The sequence below is a fragment of the Eschrichtius robustus genome, chromosome 6 (assembly GCF_028021215.1).
Source record: "Eschrichtius robustus isolate mEscRob2 chromosome 6, mEscRob2.pri, whole genome shotgun sequence".
In the NCBI taxonomy this organism is placed as follows: Eukaryota; Metazoa; Chordata; class Mammalia; order Artiodactyla; family Eschrichtiidae; genus Eschrichtius; species Eschrichtius robustus.
This window is the reverse complement of record NC_090829.1, coordinates 86,475,246-86,497,157: the sequence shown is the minus strand read 5'-3', so window position 1 is coordinate 86,497,157 and position 21,912 is coordinate 86,475,246. Positions and strand designations below refer to the sequence as shown.

Genomic DNA, 21,912 nt, shown 5'->3' with positions numbered 1-21,912 from the left:
CGGCTCTCCACTGAAATTGTTCTTGTCAAGGTCACCAGTGACCTCCATATTGATACAGAGCAATCTAGAACTATTCTCAGTTCTCATCTTATCTGATCTATTAACAATATTTGTCATCTTTGATTTTTCCATCCTCCTTGAAATACTGTATTTGGCTTCAGGTTGAAGTCCTCTACCTCATGGACCATTCCTTCCCAGAGTTTTTGCTGTTTCCTCTTCATCTCCTCAACTTCTACATCTTGGATTGTTCCAGGAAGAAGTCATCAGATGTTTTTACTATCTACATTCACTCACTTGGTGCTCTCATCCACTTTCATAGCTTTAAAAACCATTGACATTCTGATAATTCCTAAATCTCTATCCCCAGAACTTTGGGATTATGCATACAACTTCTTATTTCACATATCTGTTACGATGTCTAATTGGCATCTCAAACTTAACACGTTTAAAACCAAACTCATAGCTCTCCCCAGATTGTTCTTCTCTCAGGCTTTCTTATCTCAGTTAATAGTTGGTCCATCCTTTCAAGTGTTCAGGCCAGTAGCTTTAGAGTGATCCTGACTTCTTTCTCTCATACTACACAACCAATCCACCAGAAAATCATTTTAATTCTTCCTTCAAAATACTGTCTATGCAGAATCTCACCACTACCACCACTGCCACTCTGGTCCAAGTCATCATCTCTAATCTGAGTTATTGCAGTAGCCTTCTAATTGGTCTCTTTGATTCTGTCATTGTCCCTTTATCATCTCTTCCTAACATTTGTGGAGTTTGGGACAAGAATATAAACGGATGCACATATTTGCCTAAATTTGTAAAAATTATAAATCAATAACTTAAATATATTCTACTTTCCTATCTTTGCAAATATATTGCTGCAAAGACCTAAAAAACCAGTTAGAATTTAGAGTTCTTGGGCTACCCAGAGTTCTATGCCAGGTAGTAAGTGATGTGGAGATAACTATTTCCTGGCCACTAGCCTGCAACATGCCCTTCTTTTATTCCAGCTCTGGCTCCATTCCCCATTGCAAGGACCCTTGTGTCCATGCATATGGACACTTAGTCTACAAATCCAAGCTCCATTTACACCCATTACAAACAGCTACCCCTTGGTAACTCCACAGGCTTTGGGTGTGCACACCAGTGATGTCATTTATTCTTGGAAGAACAGATTCACGGAGGAGGTGTTTGTGGTTCCTGGAAGTAGACTTGGGGCAGTTTGGGCAAGGAATTCAGAGTTCTGGCTCTTTGGAGTGTGGTCTCTAAAGGGAGGAATGTGGCCAGAGGAGGCCTAGAGTAGAGCCTCTAAAGTAAGGCTCAAGGCAGGGGCTCTTCTTATCTGGATGTCCGCTCAGGCTCCACTTTACAGTCTGTAAGGGGAGAGGACAGGAGCACGGAGACCAATCAGGAGACTACAGTAGACAGAGTGGTCCTTTTACAGAGCAAGTCAGATGGCACCACTCTTATTCTCACAGCTCTCCACTGGCTTCCATCTCATGCAAAGGAAAAACCAAAGTCTTTACAATACTTAAAATCTTCTGCGATATCTGACTTGTCCTCATCCACCTTGCCTGATTGGTCTCATCTACTTTACTCTTCCCCTTGCTTACTTGCTTCTGTCCACACTGGTCTCCCTTGTTGCTCCTCAAACAGGCCAGGCACCCTTCCACCCCAGAGATCTTTGAGCTCACTTATCCCTCTGTCTAAAGCCCCCTTATCCCAGATATCCCTGTGGCATATTCCCTTCTTCCCGTGGCTTTATTCAAATATTACCTTCTCAGTGAAGCTATGACCTGCTTATTCAAAATCTTTCTGTTTCTTCCCTGGTTTGTGGTCTCCAAAGCCATTATCACCATCTGGCATAGGTGTAATTTTACCTATGATCTATCTCCCCACTTTAGAATATAAGCTCCATGAAGACTGTGATTTTTATCTATTTTATTTATGAGCTCCCAGCTCTCGGAACAGTGCCTGGCCCGTACTAGGGGCTCAGTGTATATCTATTGAATTAATGATTACAAACCATTTAAAATCTTTTTTGTTTCAACGTAATGCTGCTTAGAGACCAAAATAAAATGTGTTACAATTTATTAATATAATACCAATTTTGTGTCTGATTAAAGAGAAATATATTAGTCCTATAATAATCTCAGTCTCACATTTATATGAATTTTATATGATTGTCTATCTCCATTTCTATATTTTAAATTTAGGAAATTTAAGTTATTATTTCTGCCAAAACCAAAACATAGTGCCTTCCAGATAGTAGGCTCTTCAGAAATCTGTCTAAAACATATAATGCCTTCATAAGTTTCCACTGAGTAAATATACTGTAATTTAGTTAATATCATTCCCATTTTTTGGATGTTTACTTTTCTAATATTTCACAAGTACAAGAAATCCTGCAGAGAACATCTTGATGAATAAAGGATTATTTCTTTGGTGTAGATTCCCAGAAAAGGACTTATTAAGTACCAATTTATACTGTCACACAATTGAATTATAAAAATGGTTTGTCGTTTCAAATGTGCATTTCTTTGATTACTATATACTAAAAAGAGCAAACCTTAATGGAAAATTTGCTCTGTGCTAGAGGCTGTGCTATTTTATATAGATTATCAAATTCGAGTCCATTATTACTTCATACTTATTAGGGACTAAATATTTGTATCCCCTCCAAATTAATACATCGAACCCTAGCCTGTCAGTTTGGTTGTATATGGAGTCAGGACGTATTGTAATTAAGGTTAAATGAGGTCATAAGGTTGGGGTCCTGATCCAACAGGATTAGTGCCCTAGTAAGAAGAGACACCAGAGAGCACACCATGTGAGGACATGGCAAGAAGGTGCCATTTGCAAGCCAGGAAAAGAGTCCTTAGTAGAAACCAAACTAGGTGGAACCTTGGTCTTGGACTTCTAGCCTCCAGGACTGTGAAAAAAATACATTTCTGTTGTTTAAAGACACCCACTCTGAGGTATTTTGTTATGGTAGCTCAAGCTGACTAATACAATACTGTTGCTATCTCTAAGTATCAAATGAGGACACAGGTAACAAGAGATTAGATGAGCTGCCAATATATGGTGGAGCCAAAATTTGAACCTAGACAATTTTTACTTCAGGGCCAGCCATTTGTTCTGCCTGGCCAATGGGATTGTCTAATCATATCTTTTTTTCATTTTATCTATGAAGGGTCTTATTTTTTTAAAATTACTTTTATTGAATATTGAGTATATAGAATAATTATATGATAAGAATATATATATTATATATCTATATATGTAAGGTATCCAGAATGACTATATAACAACTTTATACCCCTGTCCAGTTTGAAGTTCCCTATGCACCTCCCTGAATCTAACCCCTTTCTTTCCCTCTCAAAGGGAAATTGTGCTTATTGGGTTTTTTTCTTCTCTAGAGTTTTGTTATATTTGTATCCTTTAACTGTATTTGCAGTGTACTGTTTGGTTTTACACGTTTTGAAATGTTATAAACAGAATCTTACTGTGTTTTTCTGACTCACTTCTTTAACTCAACATTATGTTCTTGAGATTCATCCATGTTATTGTCTTAATGTTTAATAAATTCTCTATGCATTTAAAGATACCAAGTCTTTGTCTTTTAAAAACATGTTATTTTTTTTTAACCTTTGGAATTTTATATTTTAATGGACATTATTAATTTTTCTCTTATGATATATTCTATTGTTTACAACATAAATAATTTTTACCCTTGCAGAAATTTGATATTCACTGCTATTCTCCTCTTCTTTTTCTTAAAAATTAGATTTTTAAAACCAATGCCATTCACTTTAAATTGGGTCTAAAACCTGAATAGTGATTCGCTCAGCCCAACCACAGGATCTTCCTTTATCGTATGATTTTCATTTTTTCAGCCTTTACAAATAGTTTAAACTATTTAGTGGGGGCAGCACTGTGAGGGTTTTTAGAACCAGAGCAGGGTGAGGATAGTGAAGTATGCGGTGACTGCAATGGCTGGGCAAGGGGTGTTAGGGTGGGATGGATGAGGAGAGGTTCTGTGCAGCGGGCAGCTTTAATATATATTGCACATCGAAACAGATATGGCAACTAATTGTAACATGATTTGGGACTAGATTCTTTTGCCATAAAGGACATTATTGGGACAATTGGTAGAACTTTAGTGGGGTGTGTGAATTAGAAGCCAGTATTATAATGTTAATTTCTCAATTTTGTTGGTCATATTGTGACTGTTTAGGAGAATGTCCTTGTGTGTAGAAAACATTCACCAAAGTATTCTGAGTCCATAGTTGACTCTCAGATGGTTTAGGGAAAAGGTTATTGTAACATATTTGCAACTTTTATGTAAGTTTGAAATTGTTTCAAAATTTTAGAAAATTTTAAATAGTTAAAAAATACTTTGTATACTGATCCCTTTCATCTTACCATTAAAGTACTATTAAAAAAAATACTGGCATTATTAAACTCTTTCAATCCAAAGAAGTGTGTGGCTTCTGGTTCAAAGAATAGACAGTCATTTTTTTCTTCAGCCTATTCTTGTACACAATATTGAAGGAAAACACAGCTTATGCAAAGTTTTGCGGGACAAGGACAAGAACCTATCCTTTCTGGATTATCTTATTAGGTAATTTGTCCTTTAGCATGTATTATATATTTTCAAAATACACTCAGTATCTGACTTTCTGTGGAACTGGATTTGACTCTTTCCTCCTCCTCAACCTTACATGATTATTTTCAAACATACAGAAATAGAAAGAATCACTGAACAGTGGTATACCTGCCACAAAGACGCAATAATTGTTAACATTTTGCTATTTTGCTCTCTACGTATTGTCTTAGTCCACTCAGACTGCCAAAATAAAAATAACACAGACTGTGTGGCTTAAACAACAAACATTTATTTCTCAGGGTTGTGGAGTTTGGGGAGCCCAAGCTCAAGACAACAGCAGATTCGGTGTCTGGTGGGAGCCGGCATCCTGTTCACAGACGGCAATGTTCTTCACTGCGTCCTCACACGGTGGAAGCAGATTACGTGTCAATCTATGAATTTGGGGGGACACATCCATTCTCTGGCATCTATCTTTGTTGAAGCATTTGAAATCAAGTTGCAGACATCACGACACTTCACTCCTAAATACTCGAGCACGAATTTTCTAATAATAAAGACATTCTCCAACATAACCAAAAGTATTAATTATACATAAACGAATATCAATAAATTTATCTATGTCATTCATTATTTTGTAACACTAGCTCTAATAAACGTTTCGTATTCAATATTCCTCAATTGTTCTAGAAATGTCTTTTATAGCTTTTTTGGAACTAGCATCTGCAACAACATTCAATAGCTTTTTATCAATAACTTCAATTGCTTATTTGAAGGAACAGCCCTTGCCATGCAATTCACTTTTTCTGCACATTGGAGCAGGGTACGTATAAATGAGAAGCAGAGTGGAGGCTTTTGGAGGAGTGACTTGTGCCTAGAAGCCACTTCACGGTAGGCACATGAGTTTGAGGTTGGGAGGTAGGTAAGGACAGGGGCTCATCCTGATTCCTAGCAAAGATAGGCCTGCCGGCTAACAAATTAACGTTACATACTGGGGTGGGGGGTGTGTGGAGGGGGTGAGTCGTGAATGGCCGCCAGAGGGCGCAAGACGCGCCGACGGGACCCAAGGTGGCCCTCGGAGGGCGGGCGGGAGGAACGCGCGGGGCCGGGAGCCCGGAGCGCGCGCCCGGAGCGCGCGCCGGGGGGGGCCGCGGGGCGCGCGCCTGCTGCCCCCTCCCCGCGGCGGGGCGCGCGTGCGCGGTACCTCGGCGGCGGAGGGATCCGCGATGGAAGGCGCTCTGACGGTCCACCAGGTAAGCGGCGCCGCGCTGGGACGAGTTCCCAAGCCGGGGATTTACCCGGCAGTTTTCTTCGCGAAGGTTGTTTGAACCCTCTCAGATTATGAAAATTATTTCGTCTTTTTCCTTTTCTTGGTGCTCTTTAGAGTAATTTGGCAAGTTGTTACCGAGGAAACGGTGTCCTGTGCTTCCTGGGAGCCTTTCCGTCTGCGCGGTGGTGGGAAGATCTGCTTGTTTGTGGGCGTGGAACGCTGGCGTTTGGTCCCGAGATGTCCTAGTCCGGACGCCCCAGCCAAAGGCCCCACTGTCATGATTCCGACCTGGGATCACGTCGATCCAGTCTCACGCCATTCCCTTAACTTTCAGCTCTTGATAAAAGGGCTCAGAACTATAGATAGTTTAAATCACTGTGCTGTCAACCACGTTTTTGGTTTCAGCTAGTTTTATTTGTTTACTACCTTATTTGATTAACGGAAGAACTTGCTGATTAATCTCTAGGGTGAAAGCCCACTTTTGTTGCAGGAGTACCTGCGTTTCTGAACACTATCCTCATTGCTTTTACATTGGTTGTGTGTGTGTATTTTACTTTTAGAGAGTTGCAGTCAGTGCAGTCCCTTTTAATCGAGAGCATTTTATAGTTTATAAAACGGCAGAGGCACTCATAATTGTTGGATGAACAAATAAATGAATGTGCTATGTCAGTTGATTCTCAAAACATTACTGTGAAATAGGCCAGGTAGATATTTACGGACCGAAGCAGTCACTCATTCAGCTATGTCCCTGGTACTGCGTGTTTGGGATAAATGGGGAGCAACACAGACGATCGCTGCTCTCAGTGAGCTTATTGTCTAGACTAGAGAGCATTGTTACCCGGACTGTGGAGTGGAGAAAACAGATTTAGAGAGGTTGAGCGACTGCAAGTGACCGCGTAGCTAATACCTTAGAGAGCTAGGATTCTGCTGTGGCCACTCTGTAAAGCCAGAATGGACTCCTACCCAACATTTGATTTGGGGAGAGAAACTGACGATGCCACACACACACCGTGAAGAGGTTTATTACTTATATTTAAAGGCTTATTACTTACATATGTACATAGTGAAGAGGGAAGAGCAGGGCAGTCTTCTCAAGAAGATCCAGAATGATTTGAAAGGGCAAGGGAAGGAGGCTGGCTCTGGGCTTTTATTGTGGTTAGGGGGTGGGGTCAGGGGTTCCTCTGTGCCTACAGGGTCTTGCTTGGTTTGACTCTCCCACCCACACCAAAGGAAAGAGCACCCAGGCTTTTTTTTTTTTTACCAACTTGCCCATTTGAGGGACAGAGAGGAAGAAGGAGGGGGTGAGGCCTAAAAGCTGTCAGCAGGCAAACGTAAAAAATTAAATGAGACTGTTTACGATTCACTGTTGGTGTCTGACTGATGACTGAAATGTACCATTTTTCATTGAGTTTAATTTTGAACTTGTTTAAGTAAGCCATCATGGCTATGGTATGAGGGCTGCAGCCTGAAGTCAGTAAGGAAAATGTAAGTTCCATGGAATGCCTTGTTCAAGAGCCCAATGATGTGTATTTTGAGAAATAAAATGAGTACCTTGGTCACTATTAGTAATGTCTGGAACTCTTGATGGGGATAAGGAGTGTCTTGGTGAGGCCTTTTATTGTGGCTTTAGTTTATGTATAGACACGTGGACCATGATTTATATTTTGAGTATCTGAAAGCAAGAGAGTTCCAGAGTTCTTTACTCCAAATGGTACAACTCCTAGGCAATGGCCCAAGAGTCTGTGAAAATGTGCAGATGGAGCCGACTGTTGGCCAGAGCATTCAGTGTTAAGAAAACTGTGGGAAGTTCAGCCAGTTGTGCAGACCTCTGGGTCCTTTCCTTCATCAGAGACATCCTGGTTAAGGGATGAAAAGCAGTAGGTCTCCAGTGAGCTCCAGCACGTGTAGGGGTCATGATGCTGTCCACTGAACAGCAAGTTTGTCCATCACACTTCAGATGGGAGTTAGAAGTGTTGAACTCCTATTGCTTTCACTCGGTTGAATCCAGACTGGTCTCCAGGTATTCAAGGGGTTCGGGAGAGGGGTGACCTCTTCTAGCACCATGACATCTGAATGAGAACAGGGGAGGGCCATGCCTGCCTGTAGGTGGGATATGCCGGAGGGCCCAGATTTGTTTCTGTCCTGCAGCAAGGAGACCTTGGTGGCTATGCTGAGCTTGCAAGGTGTTGCTCCCAGGACCCAAGGCATAATGGGCAACTGGGTATGGAGGGTCATAGGCTCAGGGCTTGTGAGAGCCTCTGCTTCTAGGAGGGTCCAGTGTGCTGTCAGTCATTGCTGTTTAAATGGCATATTGTGTGGAGGTGAGGAGAGAGTTTCTTGCACCAGAAGCCAGTGGACAACTTACGGACGCTGTGGGTGATCCAGAGACTCCAGGAGTCATGAAAAGAGGCTGCTAAAGTCTCTACAGTGAAGGATTCTTCGTGTGTTTATATGTGTGTTTGTGTGTGGGGTTTTTTCGTGTGTGGGGGGATGGGGGAGGAAGTAGCATTGTTGGGAGTGTCTGTTATATTATAATTTTGAGAAATTTTAGAATCATTTTTGGGAGGGGGCCCTATTAAGCGTGGATTGACCTGCAAGTAACAGCGTAAACAGGCTTAAGTAAAATTTGTAAATGAGTAATATATAGCCTCCAGTATCCAAAAGGACCTAAAAGATGTTGGACTTTGCTTTTTTTAATTTATTTTATTCAAGTATAGTTGATTTACAATGTTGTGTTAATTTCTGCTGTACAGCCAAGTGATATATACATTCTTTTTCATATTCTTTTCCATTATGGTTTATCACAGGATATTGAATGTATATTGCTCCTTGTTGGACTTGTTTTAATGTTGCTCCTTGACATTGTCAGGGATGGAGTGGCCCTTGGTTTACCAAATAGTTTTCACGAATGTAACCAAGGTAGCAGGCCTTACACTATGTGTGGGGCAATGGCCCATCCTCTTTTCATGAGTATTTGCACGTCCTGAATGGGTGTGTCAAAGGAATGTCCTCAGAGGAGGATGTAATCAATGTAACATCATCATACCTGTGCTCCTGGAGAGAATTGGATACAGTTACCTATAAAGGCTGTATGTGGTGGCAAGGCTTTTGAGATACCTTATGGGTAGCCAGGTAAAGGTATATCGTGTCCCTCTGGAGGGGAAGGCGAACTGTGACTGAGAAGTCACCGAACAGAACATATTTGTCAAACTTATAACATCAAAATACTTACCAGTTTCTGATTGGATGGTGTCAGTAATTTTAATAGTATTGGGTAGAGGGGCCTTCACGGGTAGGACCATATAGCATCAGGGATACAGTAATCAACTGTGAGGCACTATTCATTTTTCCATCTTTACCAGGCCACATTGGGCTGTTAAATGGAGAAGCAATAGGGATAATCACTCTTTCACTAATTAGGTCTTATATAATAAATCTCAATCTTTGAAGGCCCTGTTTTATTTTACATTGAGCTATGTTAGCTATTTTAACTAGGGGTTGAGGGGTGGTGCATAGAGTCCGACTTTTATAAAAGCCATTTTGTAAGCCCCAAAGACTTGATGTAAATTTATTACTCATTGGGTCAGAGCATCCTTTGCCACTACAGGATATTTTAGGGCAATGTGTTCTATGACCAGGGAGAATTTAGGCAAGATAGTAGTTCTGGTAGTTAAGGTGAGACATACCTATTTGTTGTCTATTTTATGTTGAGTAATTCCTCTAAGATTATAGAGGGTAACTTGTTTAAATTTAGTTCTTTAGATCTTCAGGTATAACTGTAGTTTGAGCCCAGTATTGATTAGAACCATGAAGATTTGCCAATCAGTGCATTTCAGCAGATGTTGAAGTTCATTCAAAACCTATGCTATAAATCCCACTCCTGTGCCTATATCTAGAGAAAAGATACATGCACCCCAATGTTCATAGCAGCACTGTTTACAATAGCCAAGACATGGAAGCAACCTAAGTGTCCATCAACAGATGAATGGATAAAGGAGATGTGGTACATATATGTACAATGGAATATTACTCAGCCATAAAAAAGAATGAAATAATGCCATTTGCAGTAACATGGATGGATCTAGAAATTATCATATTAAGTGAAGTAAGTCAAGGACAAAAATCATACGATGTCACTTATATGTAGAATCTTAAAAAAAATGATATAAATGAACTTATTTACAAAACAGAAAGAGACTCACAGACATAGAAAACAACCTTATGGTTACCAGAGGGGATGGTGCGGGTGGGGAGAGGTAAATTAGGAGTTTGGGATTAACATGTGCACACTACTATATATAAAACAGATAAACAATAAGGACCTACTGATGTTGAATATCTTGTAATAACCTATAATGGAAAAGAATCTGAAAAAGAATATATATTTAGAACTGAATCACTTTGCTGTACACCTGAAACTGACACAACATTGTAAGTTAACTATACTTCAATAAAAAAATGGTTATACATTTTTTAAAAACCCTATGCTGTAGAGGTATGAAAGCCAATCTTTACCTTTTGTTGTATAAATTATTTTAATACGTTTTGGATTTCCAGCTGCGTCAAATTGTGGACCTCTTTCAAGTTTTTTTTTTTTTTTTTTTTGGTTGGTTTCTTCTCCCTGTATCCAGCCGTGTTTGTTTCTTTTTTTCTCTCTCTTTTTTATGGTTAGTGAATGTACTTCCTGTGGAGGGGGTCCTCTCTATCCTTTCATATTTGTAAATTTCTTCCTCCAGAGACCCTCAAATCAGTATCACCAGGGTTAGGGGCTTCCCCCATGGCAGTGGTTACTTCATAGAGTTTAGGAAACTCAAGCTGAAGTTGTGTTTGAATTGTCCCTTTACTGTGCCACATGGGTGCTGTGGGTGCTTTTCCCTGTAACCCTGAGGATCAGCATTTTTGTTAAAAGAGGCATAGGTGGTGACTGCAGTAGCGGCAGCAGTGTTTAAGATCCTGGTGAGCTTTGTGCTCTTATGATGGAAGCCGCTCCACCCCCGCTCCCTTTTTTTTTAACTCCATAGTGGCTGTTCTTTCACGAGTGACCACCCCATGGGCCAATATCTTGCATAGGGTATAACCTTTCCCCTAAGCACTCTATAGGTTGAGGCCAGTGCCTGGTTGAGACATCTGATTCATTTATTTTATTTCTTCGTGTTTGTATAAATCAGAGTTAATTTACCAATTTCCCTACCAATGGACAGTAAGGTTGTTTCCACTTTCTTGGTGATACAAACATTGTTAACTTCATGTACATTAAATTGCTGGGTGGTAGTACATGTATACCCACCTTAGACCCTACTAGGCATTGCAAATTATTCTCCAAAGAGGTTGAACCAGTTGTTAACTCCCGTTACTTTTTTTTTTTTTTTTTTTTCTGTTTAATTGTTCCTCTAGCTGACTGTGAACTCCTGGTTCACTCTAGTGCCAACTAAACTGCCTAATAAATAGTAGTAGTTGGAAAGTATATGTTGCATGTATAAACATATGAACTGTAGAAGCAAAAACATATTAATTACTCTTTTCTAAAAGCTTAAATATTGTCCTTTTTATATTAGAGTATTTTGAACATTAACTGTTTTCTTTTTAAAATGGGGCATTTCTCAATAAGTAGTTTAATTGTTTGATACTTGTTTGATACAGGTAGTAAATGAAAGGGATTCAAGCTTTGCTGCTGAGTTACAGGAAGAGTTAGAGGAAAATCTTAGTCCAGTTGTGGATGAGAATAATATAGTGTCAGCTACAAAACAGGGGCCAAATTTACATAACTGGAGTGGTGACTGGAGCTTTTGGGTGATATATTTTGTTTCTTATATCTTCATTTTAATCTTAAATGCAAGATTTCTTTGTCTATAGCAATTCTTATTTATAATATTTTCTTATTAACTTCTAGACTTTAGGTATGTAAGTTTTAATCCAGAGTCCCAAAGACATTTCTGGTTATGCTCTCCTTTGGCCACTAGAATGCAGTGTTGTGGCCACTGCATTGTGATGCGGTGATGGAGTAGAATTATCTGCTCCAGTTTCCCTGGGAGAAAACTACACCACAGAAATGGATTCCACTTACACTGTTGTTCCTTATATTGGCAAGAGACTAATATCATACAGAAACTGTATTTCTCAATGTTACTGAGAAACCAGCCACTTTACATAATTTTGATTTAAAGAATTAGTTCCTGTACCTAAAAGGACGTTTAACAATGTTTGACCTGTAGTGTGTAATGATTATAGGATAGGTTTTAAAGGTAGGAGTTTCATATTCTTTTTGCCCTGTGTTCACCTGGTTGTATATCCTGGATATGTTTCAGGTTTCCCCACTGTAAAATGAGACTCCTGCTTGTTGATTAGGAGCACAGACTCTTTGGTAAGAACAACATTTCTCTTACCATATGAATGCCAGCAGTTATTATTTTAAAGGGCTCATTCTAAATCTAGCAATTCCTATGAGAGTTATGAGCCATTTGATAGAATCTGGTGTAATGCAACTGTAAGTGAAATTTACATAAGATTCTAAGGCATATGTAGTTCCAATACTTATTCATTAGAAAGCTCGTCTCTTGAGGATTAGGTATACTTGGTAGCAGAATTTCTTATAATTTTAGAAAAAACATAATATTAACAGGTTATAAGGATCAGTTTAAGCACCATTATTCCATTCATAATTAGCTCATTTATTGAATGCTATTGAATCTTAGCATAAATAACAGGTTCTTACTGCCCATTAAAAAAATTAACATCATATTTTTTTTTGGAATCACATACTAAGGAAAATATTTAATTGCTAAGAAATATACTAAAATAGCTACATATCCTAAAAATCATGTCATCTATATTGATTATATTATTTTTGGTCACATTTTGAGGAAGTTTATGACTACTGTAGTGTTTTCACCCTTCTGCACTGTGATTTTTATAGCTTATGTTATAGTTTGGAAAACCTTTATAACTCCAAGTGTTATCTACAGGGCTAGACTGTAGCAGTTCCTGTGGCAGACTTAAAACAAAAAAGGGTAAAGCAAGAAAAGGAAAAAGCAAAGGAATGAGAGGATTTAGAAATAGGAGAGAGAAAAATAGAGGTATGTGTTCTAGAGCTTTGCTACTCTTTAAGTTTAGTATGTGGGGCTAGCAGACTCGGCATTACCTGAATAAAAATGCAGAATCCACCAAATATAAAATAGATAGCTAGTGGGAAGCAGCCGCATAGCACAGGGAGATCAGCTCGGTGCTTTGTGACCACCTAGAGGGGTGAGATAGGGAGGGTGAGAGGGACATGCAAGAGGGAGGAGATATGGGGATATGTGTATATGTATGGCTGATTCACTTTGTTATACAGCAGAAAATAACACACCATTGTAAAGCAATTATACTCCAATAAAGATGCTAAAAAAAAAAGAAAAGAAATGCAGAATCCTGGGCCCAACCTCAGACCTACTGAGTCAGAATCTTAATTTTCACAAGAATTCCAGGTGATTTGTATGCACATTCAAGTTTGAGAAGCACTGATTTAGAGTGTCGAATGTTCACTTTGGCTCAGTTTAAGTTTCTATGATGATTGCAAACACTTTATTTTGAGGACTTTTTATATGAATTCACATGGAATAGATTTAGAGACAAATACAACATCTCAGAAGTTTTACTGACTTTTCCAGAGGTCACTTATCCAGAAACTAGAACTATCAGAACTTAGAAGCAAACAAAACCAAAAAAGAACCTGAAGAGCTAAATCAGAGTTTATGCCGATGGATCTTGTAAAAGGAGAATCCCTAAGCCTTCATTTGGAATTTCTTTAATGTGTATTTTGACATGTTTTTTATAAGCCTAAATAAGTAGGTTCCCATTGTGTAATTGAATAGATTATTGGAGATGGGAATTATTTGGTGATGACACATGGACAGTAGCAAGAAATGAGAGCAGAAGCTCAAGAAGTGTAGGAACTTGGGCCTCTCAATGTGGAGGCCGAAGGTCTGTGTAGATCATTGACTCTAATATAGTACTGTAGCTGGTAAAAATGGTTAAGAAGTCCGGAAAATAAATAATGCATTTTTTTCCCTCTGCCATTTTAAATCCGTATGCTTCTACCACTCTGCTCCACCATGTTGCCATTTTCACGTTCTCCCGGCAATAAAGTAGGAATTGAATGAGTACAGTAAGATGGCAGAGTTCACCGAGAGATCCAAAAGTAACAGAACGAAGACCAATAGCATAACAGGAAAATATTCATGAGGCACATGACTGGGTAGTTAAGCAAAGAATTAGTAGAGTGTCAGAGCCGTTTCACTGGAACACCCAAGGAACCTAGTTTTGCGCCTTTTCACTTTGGGAAAGTTTCTACCAAAAAAGATTGAGCACTTTGTAAACTTTTGGTATTTAAAGTGTTAAGCCCCAGGGATCTGAAAACTTCACTTAGGTGGAATATCTCATATATTCTGGCCCGGCTAACTCTATTGATCTAACTGTAATGAATTTAGAGGCCAGCATGATATAATTGAACAAATTGGAGATCAGGAACAAAACATCTGGGATAGAGTGCGTGCTCTGCCCCTGATGATTTCACTGTGTAGTGCTCTTGAGTATGTTGTTTAACCTGTTTGGCCTCAGGTGGCTCACTTGTAAAATTCGAGATTGGGCCATAGTATTGCAGCACCAGTGTGTCTTGAATCAAGACAAAAGAGGTTTATGGCTAGCAAGCGCTCGTAAATTACAGTCCTGAAAGCTTTGTGTCTGTCGGTCATAAGAGAGTATGTTACATGGGGAACACCTTCCCTTAACATTGTCCCAGTTGTAAAAAGGTTGAAAAGTTCTAGATAAGAGGACATAATATTTGTACCATTGGAAAATTATTTTGATGCTTTCCCGCAAATAGAAAAAATTGTGAAAACTTAACAAAAGGATACAAGAAAGTGAACCAAAGTTTATTAAGGTTCCCCCCCGCCCCCGAAGTTGATTTCTTTTAGACCCTATCCATTTAATCTTAATAGACTGGCTAGTGTCTTTCTGACAGTAGGACTTTAATTTAAATGAATATGATTAAATCACCGTAGCAACTGATACTGAGATCAAAAGCTACAGATGTTCGATTTCCATCTTATAATATAAACATAGGAATCTTGTTACATTTGTTTTATTTTTTTATTTTAAAATGAAAATATTTAATCCTAGTATGTGGGAGGTGAGTTTTATCATTAACTTTTAAATCCTAATGTAACAATAAAAATGATGTGAAATGAAGAAATGAAATTTAAAATGAAGTTAATAGCAAATAACTATTTATGCTTTGCCCTTTATCGGTTAGCAAAAATACATAGCAGAAGAAAGAAACCCAAAATCAAAAACTTTTTTTTTTTCCTGACTAAAGTAATGGTATAGTCCCCGTGGATTAGGTCCCAGAGGAAAAGCATACAGAGATCTGCAGCAGATGCATTTATTTAGTGTTAACTTCTCTTAGTGCTGTAGAGCTAGCAACTATTGGGAGTAGAAAAAAGCCTTTGAGATTTTCTGTTATGTATGTTTAGAAGATGACATCCTTTACTGGATTTTTAAAAATTTTTATTGGAGTATAGGTGATTTACAATGTTGTGTTAGTTTCAGGCATACAGCAAAGTGAATCAGTTATATATATACATATATCCACTCTTTTTGTTTTTTTTAGATTCTTTTCCATATAGGCCATTACAGAGTATTGAATAGAGTTCCTTGTGCTATACAGCAGGTTCTTATTAGTTATCTATTTTATGTATAGTAGTGTGTACAGGTCAATCCCAGTCTCCCAATTTATCCCTCCCCACCCCTTATTCCCTGGTAACCATAAGTTTGTTTTCTACATCCGTGACTCTACTTCTGTTTTGTAAATAAGTTCATTTGTACCCTTTTTTTTTTAGATTCCACATATAAGCATATGATATTTGTTTTTCTGTGTCTGACTTACTTCACTAAGTATGAAAATTTCTAGGTCCATCCATGTTGCTGCAATACTGGATTTTTAAAATAGAAGCGTTAGTGCTTTGGGTAAGGTACTTAATAAAGTTCCCATTTAAAAATATTTGTCACTTGTATATACTTATTCCTTAATAGCTGATTAGTTGATATTTGCATTTTAAAAGTGGAAGGATTTATAAAGGTTTCTGAATTGTGTAAGTAAAATTAAAACTAAATTTGTTAAGAGGTCCTTGATGTGTTTTTCTTTAAATAATTGTGTATTTGTAAATCTTGACAAATATAAATAGAATAAAGAAGATATGTGATATCAGATCCCTCAGTTCTTTGATTTAGTAAGGGAAATAGGAAAAAGAAGAGGTGGAGTAGGAGAATTTTAAAAGAGATTAGAAAATTTGTTGTTTCTTTTTTTGCTCTAAAACATTTTAAGAGCAAAACAAGTCTAGATTTTAAAATATTATCTACATATGTACAGATAATAAGTAGTATACCTATGTTTTAATAAAAAATATTATGTTTGGAGTTTTCTAGATCATAATCTAGTTTTTCTAATTGTACAAGAAATCAGAAGTCTTGATTGTGTGCTTTGTCATTGACGTATTGCATGATCATATTATTATTATTCACAGGTAAGCTTTTCCACTTATAACTGGGGGATAAAACTTGCCACAAACCAGATTTATAGGTACATCATGACAATTAATTAATGTTGCACTGTACATTTTTTTAAAAAGCTCACGAGGATTAATTAGTATGTTTGTAACAAACTTTGGCAACTAAGAGGCTTCCTGTAATATGCTGTCCTCCACAACATATCTTGGATTTTTTTCAAGCTAAAAATGATATTTTGTATTTTCACTTTGGAAACTGATAAAAAGAGTAAACTCGTTTTCCAATTTCTGTTGGCTTAAAAAACATATTTTATGCAATTAAAAATTTCAATTATAGATAGATATTGTTTGAAAAACCTAGATCTCTTTTTAACACTTTTAGATTTAATTATAAAGGGATAGGAACTAACATTTCTAGCAATATGGAGAGAGGACTGTCTAACTTAAAAGCTCTTTTGCTACCAAATACCTAGAAATTCTCCGTGAAATGTTACAAATATCTTTTTAATACATTGCTTTTCTGGGCTCTCAAGGTAGCAAGGGAAATAACTAAGGGCTAAAGGAGAAGAGGGAACTGATTGCCAGAGTTGTAAGCATGAGAATTAATGCTGAGGCAGCCCTGAGGAGTTTATTAGTCTCAGTAACCAAGGTTTAATGGCCACCTCGGGATAGGGGATGATGCCTTGGATTTGTATGGGGTATTGACATCTGAATCAGAATTAAAAGCACTTTAAACATTTTCCCCTCTTACATAGAATTAACACCTTTATTCTATCCCTACCAACCTTTCCTTCTTTTACTCTATTTTTTTCACTTGTAGTTTGAGATAATTTTACATTCACATGTAGTTGTAAGAATAATAGAGATACTCTGTACCCTTTAAACAGTTTTGCCTAATGGTAACATCCTGCAAAACTGTAGTACAATATCACGGCTAGCATATTGATATTGATAAGGTCAAGATATGGAACATTTCTTTCACAACAAGAATCCTTTTTATAGGCACAACCCTTTTATAGACATAGCCACTTTATTTCTGCCCCTTGCCCCTACTTAACCCTTGGCAACCACTAACCTGTTTTGCAGGTTAGTGGAAAACATTTTCCATTTTGATAATTGTTTCATTTCAAGAATATTATATAAAAGAAATAATACAGTTATGAAACATTTTATATTGGCTGTTTTCACTCATATTCCCCTGCAGATCCATCCATTTTGTTTTATGTACCAACAGTTTATTCCTCTTTAATGCTGAGTAGTATTCCATGGTATGGATCAATCACAGTTTAACCATTCTTCCATTGAAGAACATCTGGGCTGTTTCCAGTTTTCGACCATGATGAATAAAGCTGCTATAAACATCCACGTACAGGTGTTTGTGTGAACATAAGTTTTCATCTGGGATAAATGCCCAGGGTGCAATTGTTGGGTCATCTGATCGTTGCATATTTAGTTTTTAAGAAACTGCCAAACTTTTCCAGAGTTGCTGTACTATTTTACATTTCCACTAGCAAAGTGTGAGTGATACAATTTCTCTGCATTCTTGCCTCCTTGTTGACTTTTTATCGTGAAAAGGGCCCTTACATATAAATTTAAATTTTAGAATATAGCCATACCTTGTTTTATTGCACTTCACAGATATTGCATACTTTACAAATTGAAGGTTTGTAGCTTGTGTTGAGCAAGCCTGTCAGTACCATTTTTCCAACAACATTTGCTCACTTTGTGTCTCTGTGTCACATTTTGGTAATTCTTGCATATTTCAAACTTTTTTTATTGTTATATTTGTTATGGTGATCTGTGATCAATGATCTTTGATGTTAGTATTGTAATTGTTTGGGGATGTTTTATGTCCGAACATAAGACATTTACCTTGATCAGTAAATGTTTTATGTTCTGACTGCTCCACTGACCTGCCGTTCCCCTGTCTCTCATCCTCTCTGTGGACCTCCCATATTCCCTGAGACACAATAATATTGAGATTAGGCTGTTTAATAACCCTGCAAGTGTTCAAGTGAAAGGAAGAGTCATACATCTCTCACTTTAAATCAAAAGCTAGAAGTGATTAAGCTTAGTGAGGAAAGCATGTCGAAAGCCGAGATAGGCTGAAAGCTAGGCATTTTGCGTCAGTTAGCCATGTTTTGAATGCAAAGGAAAAGTTCTTGAAGGAAACTAAAAGTGCTACTTCAGTGAACAGGAATGATAAGGAAACAAAATAGCCTTATTGCTGATACGGAGAAAGTTTTAGTGGTCTGCATAGAAGATCAAACCAGCCACAACAGTCCCTTAGGCCAAAGCCTAATCCCGACAATGTCCTAACTCTCTTCAGTTCTGCAAAGACTGAGAGAGGTAAGGAAGCTGCAGAAGAAAAGTTTGAAGCTGGCAGATGCTGTTTCATGAGGTTTAAGGAAGGAAGCCATCTCCATAACATCAAAGTTCAAGGTGAAACTGCAGTAAAATTATCCAAAATATCTCGCTAAGATAATTAACAAAGGTGGCTACACTAAGCAATAGATTTTCAATGTAAACAAAAGAGCCTACTACTGGAAGAAGATGCCATCTAGGACATTTATAGCTGGGGAGGAGAAGTCAGTGCTTGTCTTCCGAGCTTCAGAGAACAGGCTGACTCTCTTGTTAGGGTCCAATGCTGCTGGTGACTTAAGTTGAGGCCAGTGCTCATTTACCATTCTGAAAATCCTAGGGCCCTTAAGAATTATGCCAAATCTACTCTGTGCACAACAAGGCCCGGATGACAGCACATCTGCTTACAATATGGTTTACTGACTATTTTAAGCCCACTGTCGAGACCTGCTGCTTAAAAAAAAGAGTTCTTCAAAATATTACCGCTCATTGACAATGCATCTGGTCACCCAGGAGCTCTGATGGAGGTATACAAGGAGATTAATGTTGTTTTCATGCCTGCTAACACAACATTCATGATGCAGCCCATGGGTCAAGGAGTAACTTCGACTTTCAATTCTTGTTATTTAAGAAATACATTTCATAAAACTATAGCTGACATAGGAAGTGATTCCTCTGATGGGTCTGGGCAAAGTAAATTGAAAATCTTCTGGAAAGGATTCACCATCCTAGATGCCATTAAGAACGTTTGTGATTCTTGGGGAGAGGTCAAAATATCAACATTAACAGGAGTTTGGAAGAAGTTGATTTCAGCTCTCATGGATGACTTTGAGGGGTTCAGTACTTTAGTGGAGGAAGTAACTGCAGATGTGGTGGAAATAACAAGAGAACTAGAATTAGAAGTGGAGCCTGAAGACATGACTGAATTGCTGCAATCTCAGGATGAACCTTTAACGGACGAAGAGTTGCTTTTTATAGATGAGCAAAGAAAATCTTTTCATGAGATGGAATCCACTCGTAGTGAAGATGGCGTGAAGATTGCTGAAATGACAACGAAAGGATCTAGAGTATGACATAAACTTAGTTAATAAAGCAGCAGCAGGGTGTGAGAGGATTGACTACAGTTTTGAAAGAACATCTACTGTAAGTAAAATACTATCGAACCGTATTTGCATGCTACAGATAAATCATTCATGAAAGGATGAGTCAGTCTATGTGACAGACTTCATTGTAGTATTATTTTAAGAAATTTCCATAGTCACCCCAGCTTCAGCAACCACCACCTTGTTCAGTCAGCAGTTGTCAACATTGAGGCAAAAATCTCCACCAGAAAAAAGATTATGACTTGCTGAAGGCTTGGATGATGGTTAGCATTTTTTAGCAATAAAGTATTTTTTAGTTAAGGTATTTACATTTTTTTTAGACATAATGCTATTGCACATTTAATAGACTACAGTATAGTGTAAACATAACTTTTGTATACAGTGGGAAACCAAAAAATTTGAATGGCTCACTTTATTGCAATATTTACTTTATTGCGGTGATCTGGAACTGAACCTGCAGTATCTTTGAGGTATGCCTGTGATCTTGTCTGTATCTGCAAACGATCTTGCTGGGATTTTGGTAGAAATTGTGTAAAACCTATATATCTTCGGGGAAGATTGGCATTTTTACTACATTGAGTCTTTCAATCCAGGGGCGTGGTGTGTCTCTCTGTGTATTTAGATCTCTTGATTTCTTTCATCAGTGTTTTCTAGTTTTCAGCATACACATCTTTTCATATTGTGTTCATATTGGGATTTCTGTTTAGACAATCATGTCATATATAAACAAAGATGGTTTTACTTCTCCCTTATTGATCTGTATGTTTTTTGTTTCCTTTTCTTATCTTGTTGTGCTGAATAGAACTTGCAACACTATGTTGAATAAGAGTGGTAAGAATGGACATCCTTGGCTTTTTCTTGATCTTAGGGAGAAAGCATTGTCTTTCACTATTGAAGTATTTTGTTTTTGGTATTTTGTAGATGTTCTTTATCAAATTGAGGAAGTTTATTTTGTAGATGTTCTTTATCAAATTGAGGAAGTTTCCTGTATTCCTATTTTTAGATGTTCTTTATCAAATTGGTATTTTGTAGATGTTCTTTATCAAATTGAGGAAGTTTTTTTGTATAGGTATTTTGTAGATGTATTTTGTAGATGTTCTTTATCAAATTGAGGAAGTTTCCTGTATTCCTATTTTTCTGAGTTTTTAAAATCACAAATGGGACTTCCCTGGTGGCACAGTGGTTAAGAATCTGCCTGCCAATGCAGGGAACATGGGTTCAAGCCCTGGTCCGGGCAGATCCCACATGCCACAGAGCAACTACGCCTGCGAGCCACAATTACTGAAGCCCGCGCACCTAGAGGCCGTGCTCTGCAACAAAGAGAAGCCACTGCAGTGAGAAGCCCACGCACCACAACGAAGAGTAGCCCCTGCTTGCTGCAACTAGAGAAAGCCCGTGTGCATCAACAAAGACCCAACGCAGCCATAAACAAACAAACAAACAAATTAATTAATTAATAAAATCACAAATGGACATTGACTTTTGTGAAATTTTATTTCTGTTTCAAATGATGTGGTAATGTGATTTTTCTTTTTCAACATGTTAGTATGGTGAATTACGTTGGTCGATTTGTGAATGTTGAACCTGCCTTGGATTCCAGGAATAAACTCCAGTTGGTCATGTTGTATAATTTTCATTTATTGCTGTATTGCAGTTGCTAGTATATTGTTAGGGATTTTGCATCTATATTTATGAGGGATATTGTTCTGTAATTTTCTTTTTTTTGTACTGTCTTTATCTTGTTTTGGTATCAGGGTAATACTACCTTAATATAATGAGTAGGGAAGTGCTCCCTTCTCTTCTGTTTTTTAGAAGAGGCTGTATAGACTTAGAGTTAATTTTTTTAAAGTTTTATAAAATTCTCCACGGAAGCCATCTGGGACTGGAGATTTCTTCCTTGGGAGATTTAAAATTATAGAGTCAATTGCATTAATGGTTGTAAATCTATTCAAATTATTTCATATTGAGTGAGTTGTGATAGTTTGTGTCTATTCATCTAAGTTGTCATATTTATATGTGTAGAGCTGTTTATAG

General features: G+C 37.8%; 1 protein-coding gene across 3 annotated transcripts in view; it reads left to right on the top strand.

Moving 5' to 3' along the window:
* Positions 1-5,806: 5,806 nt before the first annotated feature.
* Positions 5,807-21,912, top strand: part of GRAMD1C (GRAM domain containing 1C) — a 92,007-nt gene continuing 75,901 nt past the window's right edge. For all 3 annotated transcript variants that reach the window (XM_068546726.1, XM_068546727.1, XM_068546725.1), the window contains exon 1: positions 5,807-5,856. In XM_068546726.1, the coding sequence (XP_068402827.1) occupies positions 5,830-5,856 (27 nt within the window). In that variant the 5' untranslated portion in view covers positions 5,807-5,829. The remainder of the gene's footprint in view (positions 5,857-21,912) is intronic.